Below are 17,979 nucleotides of genomic sequence, written 5' to 3'. Positions count from 1 at the left end.
GACTATTCTGACCATACGTGGAGTAGTTGAATGAACTTCTTGGTACCCAGGAGGGGCAGGCACCCTTAGTGTTAGTGAAGGAACTCCAAACTATTACCATACAAAGATCAGTGGGAAGAAGAATACTGGATTTGTAAACTTAGTTTTGAAGTTTGAATCTTGGCTACACTATTTCTTACCTGCATGGTGTTGGATTATTCAATTAATCTTTCTGAAACTCATTTTCTTCATAAAATGAACAAGTTGGACTTAGATGTCCTATGAGACTCCTTCCAGCTCTAAATGTTGTCTTATCCCAGAAAACTGAAGACCTGGTTTAATGTGAAAAAGGGTAATGTGATGTTATGGGTCTTCAAATATTTGAAAGATTGTATGTCATCACCTTGGTCGTAGAAGTCAGGGTTAGCATTAAGAGAGAAAAATTCCAGGGAACTAGATTTTGATTTTTTTGTATGGAAGAATTTCTTACTAATTAGTGCAGTTCAGATTACCTTGTATAATAGTGACTTGAAGTACACTGAAAGACTTCAAACAGAGCCTGGATGACTACTTGAGAGATCTTGTAGAGGGGATTTGTGTATTAGATAACAACATAACAACAATAATGGTAATAGCAACATTCATAGAAAGTTTTGGTATTTGAGAAATTCATGATACATATTAACTCATCTGATTCTCACAACAATCCTGTTAAGTTATTAGGCAGAGGCTATTTTTAGCTTCATTTTTCAGGTGAAGAAAGGGTTACACAGTTAAATAAGTGTCTGTGACAGTTGAACTTGTATTTCCTGACCCTATTTCCCCACAGTATATTCATTGTACCCCATGATTTCTAAAGACACTTTCAATTTTAGAATTTACTGCATAGAAAATAAATTTTGACCATGTTACAATACTGGCTTCCTGGGAATAATAGACCAAAAATGGAAACTAAATAATTTAATCCTAAAGCAAGAGGAGGGCAAAACAACAAATCATAGACACAATTGATAATTTAATCCAAAAGAATGACAGTGTTGAGTCAGCATACCAAAATTTAGGGGATACAGCCAAAGTAGTTATTGGGAAATTTTATATCTGTAGATAGATGTTTATTTGAATACAGTATAGAGATAAAGAAGATCAGTGAATTGGGCATGCTAAAAAAAAAAAAAAAAAAAAAAACTAGAAAAAAGAATAAATTAACTGCCCCTCGATTTGAAATTATGAAAATAAGAGAGGAAATTAATAAAATTGAAAGTAATAAAACTTTTGAGCTAATAAACAAAACTAACAGTTGGTTTTATGAAAAAACCAACAAAATAGGTAAAGTTTTAATTAATCTGATTAGAAAAAGGAAAGAAGAAAATTAAAATGCCAATATCAAAAATAACCACCAGTGAAGGAATTAAAGCAATAATTAGGAGCTACTTTGCCCAACTCTATGCCAGTAACTCTGATAATTAAGTAAAATGGATGAATACTTAGAAAAATATAAATTGCCCAGATTAGCAAGAGGAGGAAATAAATTAATTAAATTGTCCCATTTTAGAAAAAGAAATTGAACAAGCAATTAAACCACCCCCTAAGGAAAAAAATTCCAGGGCAGATGGATTTCTAAGTGAATTCTACTATACATTTAAAAGAATAATTCCAATACTGTGCAAACTATTTGGGAGAATGGGAAAGGAGGACTCCTACCAAATTCCTTTTATGACATAGATATATTGCTTATGTCTAAACCAGGTAGGGTCAAAACAGAGCAAGAAAATTATAGACCAATTTCCCTAATGAATATTGATACAAAAATCTTAAATAAAATATTAACAAAGAGATTATAGCAACTTATAGCAACCAGGATAATACACTATGACCAAGTAGGATTTATACCAGGAATACATTGCTAGTTCAGTATTAAGAAAACTATTATCATAATGGACTATATCAGTAACCAAACTAACAGAAATCATATGATTATCTCAGTAGATGGCAGAAAAAGCATTTAACAAAATACAACACCCATTCCTGTTAAAAATACTAGCAAACATAGTAATAAATGGAGTTTTCCTTAAAATAGTAGTATCTATCTAAAACCATCCACAAACATCATATGTAAATGGGGATAAACTAGAAACATTCCCAGTAAAATCGGGTGAAACAAGGTTGCCCACTGTCATCATTACTATTGAATATTGTATTAGAAATGCTAGCTTTGGCAATAAGAGAAGAAAAAGAAATTAGAATAGGTAATGAAGAAACAAAATTATCACTTTTTGTAGATGATATAATGGTATATTTAGAGAATCAACTAAAAAATACTAGAAACAATGAACAGTTTTAACAAAATTGCAAAATACAAAATAAATCCACATAAATCATCGGCATTTCTCTATGTTACTAACATAGTCCATCAGCAATAAAAAAGAGAAATTCCATTTAAAATAGCTGTAGATAATATAAAATACTTGGGAGTCTACAAAGCCAGGAATCCATTTTCACACAAATAAAGTTAGATCTAAATAATTGGAAGACTATCAAATGCTCATATGGGAAGGCCAACCTAATATAAAGCAGTGGCTTCTTTTAAAATAAGTTGTCTTACTCAACACTATATATTAGCACTTAAATTTGCAAAGTGCTTGTAGTTTTATTAACTGAAGTGAATAAACTGGCATCATAAAAAGAGCGCTAACTACAAATTAAGAGTTGTGGACCCTCATCTTGGTAATGCAGCTAACTGGCATTAAGAACTTAAGACGAATCATTTCACCTTTCTCGGTGAAAATTAGGAGATGAAATCAAAATGATTTCTAGTTTTGCTTGAGGAATTTTTAAGTTCTCAGATGTGTTCACTTTTTAATTTAGTCTCATTAACAACAGATATACTTTAGGAAGTAATGAATACTAGATGTATATGTATATGTATACTTTTGGGCTTGATGATGATAACCTGAGTTCAAATCTTTGAAACTTGTATTACTCTTAGCCTTAGTTTTTCTAGCTGTAAAATTACATAAATAATACCAGTAGTATTATAATCTTACAGGTTTGTTGAGAGGCTCAAATGAGATCAAATATGTAGAGTGCTTTGCAGAATTTTAAATATAAATAAAATAAATAATAAAAAACCAAAAATAAATAAATAAATAAAATGAACAAAAAACAATAAATAAATGAATAAATGAAAGAGTATTAGTTATTATTTTCTCTGTTTTGCAGTCCAGTTTTTAGGTGTGAACATAAGCAGCCTAGAGCAATTATTATTTTGGATAATAATTCATGTGGACTTTTAGTGGCATAATACTATTCTCCCATTAAAATGGACCTTTTTTCTCTTCTCCTGTCCATTTCTTAGGCTCTTCTTAGGCTTTTTCTTACTATGGCATCCCAGGACTAAAAAGGTTATCAAAACTTTTATTATATAGTCATATCTATTTTGATCAAGAGGAGAATTCACAAAGAACCCTTCAAATAGCAAGTCCTTAGTTTTTCTATTTTTCCATATCTATTCATAGTGACTTATTTTTCCATCCTCTCATGACAAAATACATTAGATCTTTTCTTTCTGCTTATTATTTTCCTTGCTGGTTTCACTGGTGTTTGCTGAAATTTTGAAAAGCAAAGTACTTCATATGCATCATCTCATTTGTTATTTGGCTCAAAGTGGGCATTTAATAAGCTGTCATACAGTCTATGAGGAAGGACTACAGGTGGTATTATTATATCCATTTTACAAATTAGAAAATTAACAGTTACAGTTATAGAATATTTATATAACACCATGAAATATTTTTGTTACAGGAACTCCTGCCACTACATCAACAACAACAACAGGTTTCAGTTTAGGATTCAATAAACCTGCAGCATCTGCTACACCATTTGCTTTACCTATTACTTCTACCTCAAGTGGTCCTCTCTCTCTTTCATCTGCCCTTACATCAACTCCAGCAGCAGGTAAGGATCACTTCCGTTTCTAATAGCCTTTCTCTAAATTCATGGCAGAAATATATGTTGCATTAAATTGGAATGCTTTGATTTTATTTGGTTGAAGATAATTAATACTACTCATTTTAAGAAAATTAGATTTTGTGAAATTTGTAAAACAGGCAAACTTGGCCTTTCTTAATACATGTGTGCCTATATACATACATACATACATACACATTTTTGCATTTCTAAATTAACTTTTTGGGGAGAGGAAAAATCAACATTATTTAATTTTAAGTGCAGGCTTAAAAGTTTTTATTTTGTTCTCAGGGACGAAGATAGCAATTGGTGTGTGTGTGTGTATGCATATATAATGAAGATTAATAACAAGAATGTATTTATAATTGTTCTATTATAGAGCAATGCTGGATAAGTTTTCTGTATTTTGGATTTTAAGGGCAACTTGTTATTCTAAATATTGCAATATAAATACATAAGTGCTGGTAACTAAATGTTGTCTATCAAGTAATGGATACTTTTTTTTTTTTTTAGCTTAACTTGAAAATTGCCCAGAGAAAAATTTGTGCCCCTTTTAATGTGATTTCATTCATTTAGGAGTGAAGTTGTACTTTTATTCAAGAAAATGCTATAGTCTATGAAGTAGGATTTCTATGCTTAGTCTTTCTTTTTTTCATTTCAGCTTCCACAGGCTTCTCTTTAAATTTGGGTGCAACACCTGCCACAACTACAACTTCATCAACGGGGCTTTCTCTAGGGGGAGCCTTAGCTGGTTTGGGAAGCTCTCTTTTCCAGAGTACAAACACAGCATCATCAGGTGATTGATTACTTTTGTTTCAAATTTATTTCCTTTTCAAATGTTAAAAATCCAGTACTAAAAATAATTTGTCTTTCTCTTATCCTTAGTTGCTATTTTCAGCAGGTTTATTTTCTTAGAGGATGAAAGTCTCTATTTTTCAACATAAACCTTTAAAATATTTTATTTGTAATTTGTATATGGCATTTTTTATTATTGAGCAATTTGACTTTATTTTTCAAATGTGTTTTTTCTGTTTTTTAGAATTTGTTGAACAGCTAGTGGTGTGCCAAACTCTAAATGGATATTACAAAACTATTTGAGGAGATCTCTAACACCTAAGAAAATTGATGTTTTTGTCAAATGACTATTCTCATTTCACTTTAAATTGGGATGTTGAATTGTAATGTTTTATGGTTTTTGTAACTTCATTCCATGTTATTTTTATTATTATATTTTTTGGGGGAGGAGACAATTGAAGTCAGATTTGAACTTGGATCCTCCTGACTTTAGAACTGCTGCCCCATATTCTTAAAAGTCATTGTAGTACCAGAGAACTTAGTTCATGGGGGGGATTGTGTTTCTGCATATCTATACTAGGTATCAATAACTGATTGTTATTTTAAGTAGCATTCTTTTATAGGTTGATTATAGTTTATTAAAGTTACTGCATTCTATAGAAGAAACACTTTGAATTGGTGATGATGATGACCAGATCATTTTTATCCTTGTTCATATTGATTTTACAACACTGTTATGTTATCCTCACCAATTAAATTTTCAGAAAATTACTTTAGAAGGTCCAAAAAGCTTTATAATTATAACATTGAAATGTAATTATCCATTATAAGAAAGTGAAGGAATTTTTTTTTCTTGTGAATAGTAAGTCAAATAGTTTTATACTCATGGATTTGTACTCTTATTAACTTGGATTTGCCTTCAACATTCAGCAGTGTATATTTTAAAGAGGTGTCCAGCCTTGAATTTGAGAAAACACGTTCAGTCCTGTTTCTGACACATACTTGTGTTACTATGGGCAAATTGTTGCTTCTCATTGCTCCCAGGAAAAATTCTAAGAAAGTTACAGACAATTGCTAATCTGCATATGTAGAGGAAGTTTCCAAAAAGGCCATCCAACATATTGAAGAAATCAACAGTCTGAAGTAAAAAAACAACAACAAAATTCCAAGTAACTTCAATTTCTACAAAAAGTTACTTTATTACTTTTTGGGTAAAATTGCTGGATAATGTAAACACATTTTGTTGAAATTTCAGTTTTCTTGAACATATTTTATAAAATATCTTATTCTGGATTTTAGCTGGTTTTCTTTTGTTTATTTCTCCTAAAAGCCAAGTGCAGAAAGATAATTCTTCGTTCTAGTTATTAATTTTTTTTACTCTGCAATATTCATAATCCATTTTTAGACATATTTTCCTTTCTATATCATTTTATAGGACTTGGGCAGAATGCTCTGGGCTTAACATTGGGGACTACTGCCACTCCTTCAACCGCTGGCAATGAAGGGCTTGGTGGTATAGATTTTAGTAGCTCTTCAGATAAAAAGAGTAAGTATTGATTTCATGTCATTTACATTTGTATTTAGGGGAAAGTAGAATGGGTATTGAAACCCAAACCACAAAACCAATCAGTGAAAATGCTTTATAAGTATAAAATAGATTATGAGTTACAATTTTAGTCTGAGTTTTGCTGTTTTTATTTTAAATTTTCCTTGATTTCATTGTTATTGAAGTAGGTGTCATAATTTTGGATTTGAATGTAAAATCAAAAAAAAGAAGAAATCTCAAATATTAAGGAAATAGTTTATTATACATTACAAATTTACTAATTAATGATAGACCCTAAGACTTAGAAGTAAATAAAGGCAGTATCTGGCCAGAGTGTGTTCGTGTAGAGGATTGTAGTGTGGGCTGTTTTTTAATAGTACTTTCATAAATGAACATACTTTGACTGATTAAAAAAAGAATTTTACTTTTTGTGGTACAGATTTTAATTTTATGATGGGTCAGATCACATATCTCCTATGGACTTGTGAGTCCTCACTAAAACACTTTCTTGAAGGGTGGGATCAAAACAAGGGTAGAAATAGACTTTTCAAACCTTTCTTTGGACACTAAATGCCTTATCTCAGAAATATTTTAAGCAAATTATTTAAATTCATAAAATCTAATAATATTGGACATTTACAAATTTCAAATGGGGCCAAGACTTTTTTTAGGTATATATAGTCATAGATTCAGACCACTAGCATTTTTTAAAAGTTCTAATACTTGTTTTTGAAAATTACATATATAATATATTTTAATACTGTACTTCTTTAATATTTAGGTGATAAAACAGGAACAAGACCAGAGTAAGTAGTTTTTATTTTTATTTATTTTAATTTTTTTTTGCTGAGGCAATTGGGTTAGGTAACTTGCTCAGGGTCACATATAGCTAAGAAGTATTAAGTGTCTGAGACCAGATTTGAACTCGGGGTCCTGCTGACTTCAGGGCTGGTACTCTATCCCCTGCTCCACAACAACTTAGCACTTAGCTCCTAAGGTTTGGAATAAGATTGCTATTTTCTGTTCACTTTGGAAAATTATTTTACCTTCTTGTTCTTATTGTCTTTCTAAAATGGTATAATAATCATTTATGACATAAACAAGCTAATACTAATAAATCCTATAATTATTTTTTTCTCTTCAGAAATTTTCATTTGCTTTTCTTTTGGCCTAAACTCCAAACTTAAATCTTTCAATCAGGGTCCTTCAGTCCTTCACACTCTTGTTTCCTGTGTATCTCTCCCTTTCTCTTTCCTTCTGTCGTCTCTCTCTCTCTCTCTCTCTCTCTCTCTCTCTCTCTCTCTCTCTCTTTCTCTCTCTCTCTCTCTCTCCCCCCCTCCCTCCCTCCCTTTCCCTCTCCCTCTCCCTCTCCCTTTTCTGTCTCTCTCTCCCCCCTTCCCCCAACCTGGTTTGGGTTTTCTGTCTGTGTCTTTCTCTCTTTCCCTCTCTCCCTCTCCATTTCCTTCTTCCTATCTTTTGTTTTTACACCACTTATATTTCCTTATTTCCACTTTTTTGCTACCACAAAAAACTGTTGCTATTAATGTTTTGATGAATGGAGCACCTTTCTTTTGATTACTGACATTCTTGGAGCATGTGCTAATCATGGAATCTCTGGGTCAAAGGGTATGGACACTTGAGTCCCTTGGTTTTGTGTGTGTGTGTATGTGTGTTTTAGTTTTTGAACATAATTCTCAAATTGCTTTCTAGAATAATTGCACTAAATCATAGCTCCACCATCAATGCCTGAATGTGCTGGCTTTTAACAATCTTTCTAGCATTGACTATTCTCATCTTTTTTCTTTTTGCCAGTTCTCTTGATAGGAGTTGAGATCTCAGAATTGTTTTTCTTTTTCATTTTAGTCATTTGGAACATTCTTTCATGTGATTGTTAATAGTTTGTAATATTTTTTTTAAATTCTTCTTTTGAGAACTGTTTATCTCCTTTATTGGGGAGTTATCTAATTTTTTTATTGATTCTTATGAATATCCTATGTTCCATTTATCTGATTTTGTCCAGCAATACTACATATATTTGAAGAATGTAAATAAAATTTTTTATAATACAAAATATAAGGTAAATCCACCAAAAAAATCTATAATTGAATATTATAAGTAACAAAAAAAGGAAATTAAGTTAGAAAAAGAACATTTACAGTAACAATGTAGCATTAAATATTTGGGCTTTAATACATATTACAGTGGCTAAGGCAAGGACATGAGTTCAAATTCTGATTTATCACTGAATAATTTTGTGTAAAATGAGACAGACCAAATAGCCTTTAAATTTCTTCTAAGTGTGAATGTGCAATGTCTTTAAAATAATTTTGACAAATTAGGAAAGAACTGAACACTTGGAGTTTTTTTTCCCTACAATGGTTATATCAAATGAATATTATATAAATGTTAATGCTTTTTAGTTAAACCATAGCTTTAATGAAAATAATATTTGACATACAAATAAACTAAAGAATTAGAGAAAAAGAAAACAAAATTCATATAGAAATTTTTAATGGAGAAATTATGAAAGGAAAAAGATCACTTGATACCTTGCTAAATTTTAAAATTGTTTTGAGTAGTAATAATAGACATTATGTAGTACTGGACAAAAGCAGTAAAGTAGAACTCTAAGTAATCCAGATACAGCATCATAGTACAAAAATGTTTGGAGTTTGATAATTTTAGATGAGGAAATTGAAATATTGGGGAGAAGAATAAAAATTGTTGGAAAAAAATCAGGGTGTTGTAAAATAGGTTTGGATTCACACCTTGTGTTACAAAAAATTAATACATATTTGTTACCTGAATTAGATTGAGGAATTATCATGTTGGATGGATTAAGTCAGAATTCTTCATTCTGGCATTCAGATAGCCCTCCAAATCTAGCTCTGCCTCATTTATTCAGTTTTATCTCCTTTAGTATTCTTAATAGATCTTTTACTCAAGTCTTGCTGGCATTTTTAGTAGCTCCCCTCATTTCTTCTCCTGACCCCAAACCCACCTCTAATGTTCATATCACGTTTATGTTTTTACTCATAAGCTTTTAGTATGCCTCTACTTACCTAGTTCATATAACAATAGCTTATGTTTTTATTCTGAAGCTTTAAAAAGTGTTTCTCTTATAACCATTTTCATGATTTTTTTGCTAAATGAAGTTGGGATAACTTTTAGTATTTTATGTGCATGCTAACAACAAGGAATTTATTGATGAATTGCTGATTTTATGGGTGTCTTAATAATTATAAGATAATCATATGGATGTCTTAATAACTATAAAGTTAATTAAAATTCTTCCAAGAAAGGACCTATGTAAATGGAAAATATTGTTGTCGTGCATGATTTTTGCCATTGTTTTACCTATTTTTGAAGCAGTTTTAACTTTTCTTTTTTTTTTTTGGTTAAAATAAATGTATAATGTTTTTCTTAGGGATAGTAAAGCACTGAAGGATGAAAATCTACCTCCTGTAATTTGCCAAGATGTTGAAAATCTTCAGTAAGTTCTAATAAGATTAGAAATGTTGAACTTAAAAGATAAGCATTCAAGTTGAATGTCTGTTTTCCTTGAAAATTTGGAGTTTGAACAAAAACTTAAGTATATATAAAAGAAATTTAAGCACTAGAGGACAGGAAGCAAAATATGACTGTTCTCCTTGGCATTTTATAGTATATTATGGTTTTATATTCAGTTGTTCTAAATATAGAGTTTATTGATAATATACAAACCAACCTAAAAAAAATATTGAGAATTCAAGCTGACTATTGCCTCACTGTTATCTGAACCTCTGTATTGGTTCCTGATTTGAGAAATGAAATAGCATAAATATTGCTCCTAAGCCAATACCTTTGCCCCAAACTTTGCCAGTTATTTAATGGCCTGGGTTGGCGAAAGTCTGTATTCTCTACTCTAGGACACAAAAGAGCAATGTCAAACTTTTACAAATATATAAACTTGCTCCAGTTTTAAGCAAGTAAATTCCAGTAACCTTAGGATACACTAGTAAAAAGTAAATCAGATTAAGTTAGATATCAGAGTTAGTTTTAAAAAATAAAATTCTGGTGCCAGGGGCTTTATTTAACTAGTTATGCAATATATTTGTCTCTTTCCCTCGACCTCCGAGGGGAATGGGCCTAGATTGTATTTCGGCAATAGGATAATGTAGGTAGACTTTTTTAAGTATATTTCTGACACTGAGATTTTGACGTTGGCCAGCTTATCATTAATTGTAGTTGGTTTAGAAAATAGATTTTTTGAAATTATATTTTCTTGAAACTTTTGCAGGAAATTTGTGAAAGAACAAAAACAGGTCCAAGAAGAAATTAGTCGAATGTCTTCTAAAGCAATGCTTAAAGTCCAAGAGGATATTAAAGCCCTAAAACAGCTTCTCTCGTTGGCTGCCAGTGGATTACAGAGAAATACTCTCAATATTGACAAATTGAAAATAGAAACTGCTCAGGTATTGTATAGTTGTTTTAAAATAATACAACCTAATTGAAACATTATGAAAACATCTGTCTCCATTGATCAGAATAAGAACTACATAAAATATTGAATTCTAATAATGATGCATGGTGGATAGCCATAATCTCTTAGTAACCCACATCTTCTAGAATCATTTAATTCGTAGTCAACAAGAGATACATTTTAACTCACGTATTTTCTATATTTAGAATTGGATAAGACCTAGTCATCTTATCCATCACCTTCATTTTACAGATAAGGAAACTGAGGCCCAAAGAGGTGAAATAATTTATCCAAAATCACATCAACAAAAGAGGCAGATTTGGCACTTGGAATCAAGTTGTCTGCTCCAAAACTAGTATGATTCTTTTTTAAAACATGCTACATTCCCTCACTTTACATGTTACAAAGTAGAGATAGGATTTGTTTAAATACTCAAAAATAATACCTACCTGGTCCCTTTTTTATGTTGGCAGATTCCACACAAGTTGGAGAGAAGTGATAGGTGATTGTTATTGAGTCCTTTAGTAATGTTTGACTTCTCACAACCCCATGGACCACTTCATCCATGGAGTTTTCTTGGCAAAGGTACTGGAATAATTTGCCATCTCTTTGTCTAGTGAATTCGGGCAACTAGGGATAAGAGATTTTTTTCAAGGTTATATAGTTAGTAGGCATCTAAGGCCAGATGATTCTAGACCCAGTACTCTATCCATTGAGCTACTTAGCTGCTTCTTGGCAATAGGTAATTAGCTTTAGTTATGCCTTTAAACCAAATAATTATCAAGTACTATTAGTGATGAATATGCTAAAAACGTAAAATCCTATATTAGAAACATAACATTTGACTTCTGAAGTCTTAATATGCTTTCAGGGGATATAATGGCCACTTCTAGGTTTTATTGCCCACTTCAGCTTCTATGACAGCTTGCTAGTAAGCTACTTAGTATTACTTCTCTGTGGTATATCTTCTCTTATCTGCCACCAGGTATTGACTACCTTAATTTACAACAAATACTATTTATGAAACTGAGAAGTCTTTGTATTTGACAAAAATTAAGTGATGTCACTAGGAAAAGGACTTTGTGGGTAGGGGGTGAGTGTAGTTATAAGGAAGAGAAATCTTAAAAAACAAACTGGAAAGTTAGAGGTAAGTAATTTATCAGTCGTAGAGTCAGGCTTCTAATACAGTTTAAATCCTCTTAATAATTCTTCAAGTCCATAGAATAGCCATAATTTTGGGGGCTGTTGGGATCTGAGAAAATTGAGCATATGTCAGATTTATGATGGCAGTCTAAAATAATTTCAACAAAATTTTATAGCCTTTCCCTTTAAGTAACCTAGGAAGGATAAGATTTATTACAAAACTGATCCATTTTGGACCTATTGTAAGGAATTCTGGGTACTAAAGAGGCCTTATTAGTTTTAGGTTTTTCCCCTGTAATGCATTCATATAGTACAAACTGGTGAGGCTAGTATTCTATTATAAAACAGTAAAAGTGTTTGGGTGCAAGGAGGGAATGCAACTAGAATTGTGTCTTATGCAGAAAACTAGAAACTAGATGGGAAAGCATAGTAGCAGCAAGCTTTAGGATAAAGATCAATGAAGCCAGAGACGTGGGTGATTGCCATTGGAGTATTTATATTACCTAGGCAGAGAAAATGCACAAGGAGTTTGGAAAAGAGATCACAGGCTTAGCACATTTTGTTGTAGTGTTAGAAGACTTCAGTTATCTGAACATCCATAGCTAACTTTCTATGCCAAAACTAGTGGGACTAATTATTTCTTGACTTGAATTCATGATAATTTCATCCTTCAAAAGATTGAACTAAAAATAGGAAATTTTATTCTGGATTAAATTCTTAACCAAGGAAGAACTAGTTGCTAGAGTAGAAATGTTAGGAAACTTTGGAAGAAATGACCACATCATTTTAGAATTTTTGAGGAGAAAAAAGCTGATAATAGTCTTACATACTTTGTAGATTTGAAAAGAACATATTTCAAAGGTTCTAAAGACAAGGTAATATCCTGTGTACTAAAAATTTATTGGGGAAATCACCCTAAAAAAAAGGGAATTTCTCAAGAATTAAGTTATAAAGAAACAATTTTGATAACAAAAAAAAAGGAAATTTCCTAAAGACACTAATACACATGCAAAGAAAATTGTTAATTTGTACACCCTGCCTTCAAGGAGCTTATATTCTAATTGGAAGAGACACTATATATAGGAAGGTGCATTTTGGGGGCAGATAACAAGACTTGGTGTCATAATAGCTCTAGTAGTAGAGTAAATAATAACAAAGTGAAGTAGATATTATTTGAGGTCAGATGTTATTTTGCTTCTCTTTTCCCTGCTAGAGTGATTGTGGTGTTGTGGGCAGAGTAAACACTTAACACTTAAACACTTAGATGCCAGAAAGACCTGGGTTCAAGTCCTGCCTCCTACACATACTTGGTCTGCTACCCCAGGCAAGTTATATGATCTCCTAGTGTTTTAGGCAACTCTTTGGAGACTATAAATTGCAGAATAGTTGCTGATCTACATTATAGAGAGAGTTTACTTTATCTGGGAATTTTCTATACCAGTGAAATCATAGGTCCAGGTCTTATTCCTTGTATTCATTTTCTGCCATGTAAAATGATACTTTGCTAGAAAGGATACAATAAAAATGCTTAAGAAAGAGTTGATATCTAAAATAAATAGGTTAGTAAGAAATGACTTACTTTTATACGTTTGTCATTTGGAGTAGATTAAACACATTCTGGATTGTCTGAAGAACTGGTAGAAGGTTTGACTGAGTTCTTGTTAAGGAGTCACTGAGAGGGAATTGGAGAATGGATTATATTTTGCTAGTTTCAAAAACAGAAAGAAGAGACTACACATTATAGCAAATGAACATGACTTGAACTCACAACTAAATTCCAGGGTATATTATTAAAGAAGTTTCTAATGACCATTTAGATAAACAAATTATCATTCACAGTAAGCATTTATAAAGAGCCTGCTTGACACATGCATGCAAAAGTAGATAATCTCTCAAGGTGCTTACTGTGGGTGTTATAGGATATTTGGAAAGAGTTACTAGCAGAGCTTCATCAAAAGTAGGTCTTGCTTGACTGAGTTACTTTTTTTGATAAGGTTATTAAACTAGATATACATTGGGACAGCCAGGAGAAATTTTTAAAAATCAATTTAGAATATAATTTTTTATGTGAAATTTTACAAAAATAATGTTAAAAGAAACTTATGAGCAGCATCATGTCATAAAATAGAAGCATTAGAAGGTAAAACCAATTAGAAAAAATTGGGGTGGTATCCAGATAAGCAAAACAATTTTGAGAGTATTGAATAACAGCAGTAAACAAAAGAAAAAGTGGGAAAGATCTGTAAATATTAATAGTGAACTATTTCCAGTTTTACAGAAAATAGATTGATTGCACTTTGACATCTGACATACCTCATTTCCACCTGTGCTTATTATAGAGGAGGTAAAAATTCTAGACAGAACAGAGATGGGACATGCAGCTAGATTTAAACCAGGTATATCTCAAGGATTTCACTACTGCAAGTTACATACTTGTGAGAGTATTAAGAATAGTAGAGAGAAGAGATACCAAAGATGTAACAAGAATCAAATTTTACTAATACTGACAAGGCAACAGATATTGTTGACAATCACCAGCCTGTATGTCTTCTTTGCTAGCTAGGTAAGATTCTTGGGAGAACTTTTTCTTTGCAAGATGGAGGGCATTTGTAGAGGGCTGGAACTCTGAAAAGGTATACTTGAATCTAAGACAGCAGAGTACTTAAGTATAAGTACCTACTCAGTGTGAGGTAATGGTTCTATAAACATATACTTAGATGGTTTGGTGATATGATGGCTCTCCTCACAATTGGTGCCTGATAAATGTGTTATGGTGAGGTAATCTTAGGGAAGGATTGGAGGGCTGAGGGAGAGAGTCAGTCTGTCTGCAGCAGCACGCTCAGCAGGGAAGACTTCAAGCTCCAGACTCCAGGATCCATCTTTGACAAGCCACATGGCAGCTTGCCTGCCTCCTTCACTTCTCCTAAAGACCAACGACTTTGACTGATCCTGACTCTGACTGATCTGAGACTCTCCAGAGAGCTAGCCCAGACATTATAGACATCATTGATAAAATTATTAGAAGGGAACAGTTAGGTATTCACAAATGAACTACATCTTTACCATCATATAATTGACTGAAAGATGCATTGAATACATGAACCTACTGTGGTCAGTATTTATTCATTATAAAAAAGACATTACCTTTGTGACTCTTCTGATAAGGGGTTGGAAGGTTCATCTTGTAATTCATTTGTAGCAATTTGTAGATCTTATCCAAAATTTAAATGGGTTCTTTTCCGTAAGAAATTCATATGACTTCATCATCATCTGAGTTTAAAACTTGCTCCAGATGCTTAATTGTATGTTGACCTCAGATGACTCCCTTAACTTTCTGTTATTCTTTGTACATCACAGCTATGTAAGATATCTTAGATGTCAATCATAAGTTGTACAATATTGTACAATGATCTCTTGATCATATATATGACAAGATATAAAATAGGAAGATGGATTCTCCATTGTAAAGGAGAAATCCTTCACAGAGCTTAAGCAGAAGAGGGATTCTTTGTGCATGGTTTTGTACTTTGTGACTGCTCTGATTTGTGGATAACTGTTATGGTTGCATTAAGTCCCAGAGATGCAGTCTCCTGGATAAAATCCTTAACAATTGAAAAGGGTTTGGCCTACTCAATCACACAGGAAAAATAAGTGATTGAATATTATCCTGCCTAGATTATGACATACTGTTGAATAAACAACCATTAAAGATTGTCCATCACTGTGTATAGCTGAGACAAGTACAAATGAACATAGAATTGGGTCCAAATAAGAAGAGAATAATGGTTTGCTTTGTCTTGAGGAAATTGCAAGGAACTTTAATGACCTCAAACTTTCTCCAGAAACAAAAGTGCTTTTTAATGCTGACATAATAGCTGTCACATTGCATGACAAGATTCATAAACATCTTGACAAACTAGTCTCTTTCCATAGTTTCAGTACTTTATCATTAACTTTTTATTAGAGATTTCAATATGTCTAATAATATGTCCCAGAGACATCTAAAACTTCAAATGTATAGAGGGCCACAGATAGTCAGGGAACTCTGGGTGAGACCCTTCAGCCCAGAGGGAACCTGCTAACAATGTCTGATTCGGCCCCCCATTTCCCCTAAGGGCTCTCCGCCTTCCTGAGAAGTCAGGGGGCAGCGAAGCAAAGTGATACCAGGTGGCAAACTATATATAATAGCAAGTTGCTTATGTGGTCCCACGTACAGTATATACTTAGCGTATGCCCAGTGTTGTTTTTATTACATAAGGATATTAGGGTATATAAAGGGAGAATGTCCTTGAAATAAACATACTCCATTTTTCCACCATCCTCAGGAGTCCCACTTCATCACTTCTTCATTAAGATGGTATATTTTAATCACCCCATATGGGGGCGCTAGAAAACAATGATACATTCTGTCATCCCAACTTGGGGGCTTTAGAAAGCAGTACACAACAAAAATATCCAAAACAGAACCTTTCCTTATGATTCCACTTCTCTTCTGAACTTATTTCTATCAAAGGCACTACCATTATGCTTCAAGTCACCCATTTTTTCAGTTGTTGTTTTTCCTGAATCTTCACATCCCTTGTATCTAGTCAATTGCCAGTCATTAATTCTCCACAATCTGTCTTTCATTCATCCCTTTCACTCTGTGTCTTTGCATGGCTCTTTTGTATCTGGAGTGCTCATTCTCTTCATATCCTCCTCCAAAAATGCCTTATTTCCTTCAAGACCTATTTCAGCAGAAGTAAGTGTAGACAATGAAAGAACCAGGACTTAATTGGAATTACTATATTAAATTTATTTTATACTCATAATAGTGATTTATGGTTTCATATAAAATTCTCTTAATTCTTTGTAGAAATAAATCATTGTTTCATATTTATTGTTTCTTATTCTGTTAAATTCAGATTAAAAAAAAAGTTTGTAAAGATTCAGCTGCCTTTTAAATAAAACTCTTACTAATCATCCCTGTTCCTAGTATCTCTTTCTCCATCCAAATAGGTGTGTATTTGTTTTGCATGTACCTGTATGTTTGACTTCCCTTGTAGTGTGTAGAGCATTTAAGGGTAGATAGACTTCATTTTTTGTCATTGGATTTTTAGTATGGTCAGGGACAGGAGCTTAGTAAATGTCTTGTTGATTGATAGAACCTTGGGTTCAGTTAAGTAAAATGAGATTGAATAGGGATTAAGTATAAAGTTTTACAAGTAGATTCAGACTTCAGAAATATAATATGGGGAAGGCTTAGGAAGCGGTCTATATAAAAATGCCTATAGCTTTTTTTTTTCAATAAAAGATAAATTATTATTGATATATTTTGGTTTTATATTGCCATTTCTCTAGAAACCAAAGTGCTTTTTAATGCTCACACAATAGCTATCACATTGCATGACAAAATTCACACCTTTGGACCTTCCATCTCTGCAAAGGAATAGGAGGAGGTATCTTCTTCTGTTTCTTGTCTGGGACCATACTTAAAATTTTGCAGCACCCATTTTCACTTGTTTTTGTAATGATTCTTTCCAATTACATTATGGCTAATCCTTGTATAACTTGTTTTCTTGACTCTGCTTTTTTCACTTTATATCAGACACTAGAAGAAGAAAGCTATTATTTTAGGAAGCATATGGAAAACTATGGTGTTCAGGACAGTAAAAATGACAAAACTTTGCTAGGATTTTACCATGTTGTTAGTGTTGTAATCTATTCTGACCTTTGTGTTTTGCGAAGATTATTAATAGGTTGGAAAATTGCATAAAGTAGTTTGACCGAGGTTGCTTAACGGCCTTAGGCTCATATTTTAGGAACTGGGGATTATCCTAAGGTAGAGAAAACTTGATAGGTTTTTCAAGTATTTGAAGGAATGTCACATTGAAAAAAAGTTGAGATTTTTTTAAACCACAAAGAGCAGAACTAGAAATAAAAGTTGGGAGCTATAAAGAGGACAATAATTAGAAAAAGGGAGTGGGAACTGCAAAAAAGGCAGTGTACATTTGACAAAGTATTTTCTAAGACTTGAAGACTTGAACTCATCTAAAATTGTGCGCTGCTTTGGAAGACCTTCAAGCAAACAATAGATGTCAACTTTAAT

The 17,979-nt window shown here is 32.4% G+C and overlaps 1 protein-coding gene across 2 annotated transcripts in view; it reads left to right on the top strand.

The window, feature by feature from the left end:
• The window catches only part of NUP58 (nucleoporin 58), a 61,436-nt gene that overhangs the window by 12,060 nt on the left and 31,397 nt on the right, over positions 1-17,979 (top strand). For both annotated transcript variants that reach the window (XM_051986563.1, XM_051986562.1), the window contains exons 4-9: positions 3,781-3,933; positions 4,607-4,741; positions 6,176-6,286; positions 7,068-7,092; positions 9,714-9,779; positions 10,566-10,740. In XM_051986563.1, coding sequence (XP_051842523.1) covers positions 3,781-3,933; positions 4,607-4,741; positions 6,176-6,286; positions 7,068-7,092; positions 9,714-9,779; positions 10,566-10,740 — 665 coding nt within the window. The remainder of the gene's footprint in view (positions 1-3,780; positions 3,934-4,606; positions 4,742-6,175; positions 6,287-7,067; positions 7,093-9,713; positions 9,780-10,565; positions 10,741-17,979) is intronic.

This window comes from Antechinus flavipes, chromosome 3, assembly GCF_016432865.1.
Source record: "Antechinus flavipes isolate AdamAnt ecotype Samford, QLD, Australia chromosome 3, AdamAnt_v2, whole genome shotgun sequence".
NCBI lineage: Eukaryota > Metazoa > Chordata > Mammalia > Dasyuromorphia > Dasyuridae > Antechinus > Antechinus flavipes.
This window is presented reverse-complemented; position numbering and strand designations above follow the sequence as displayed.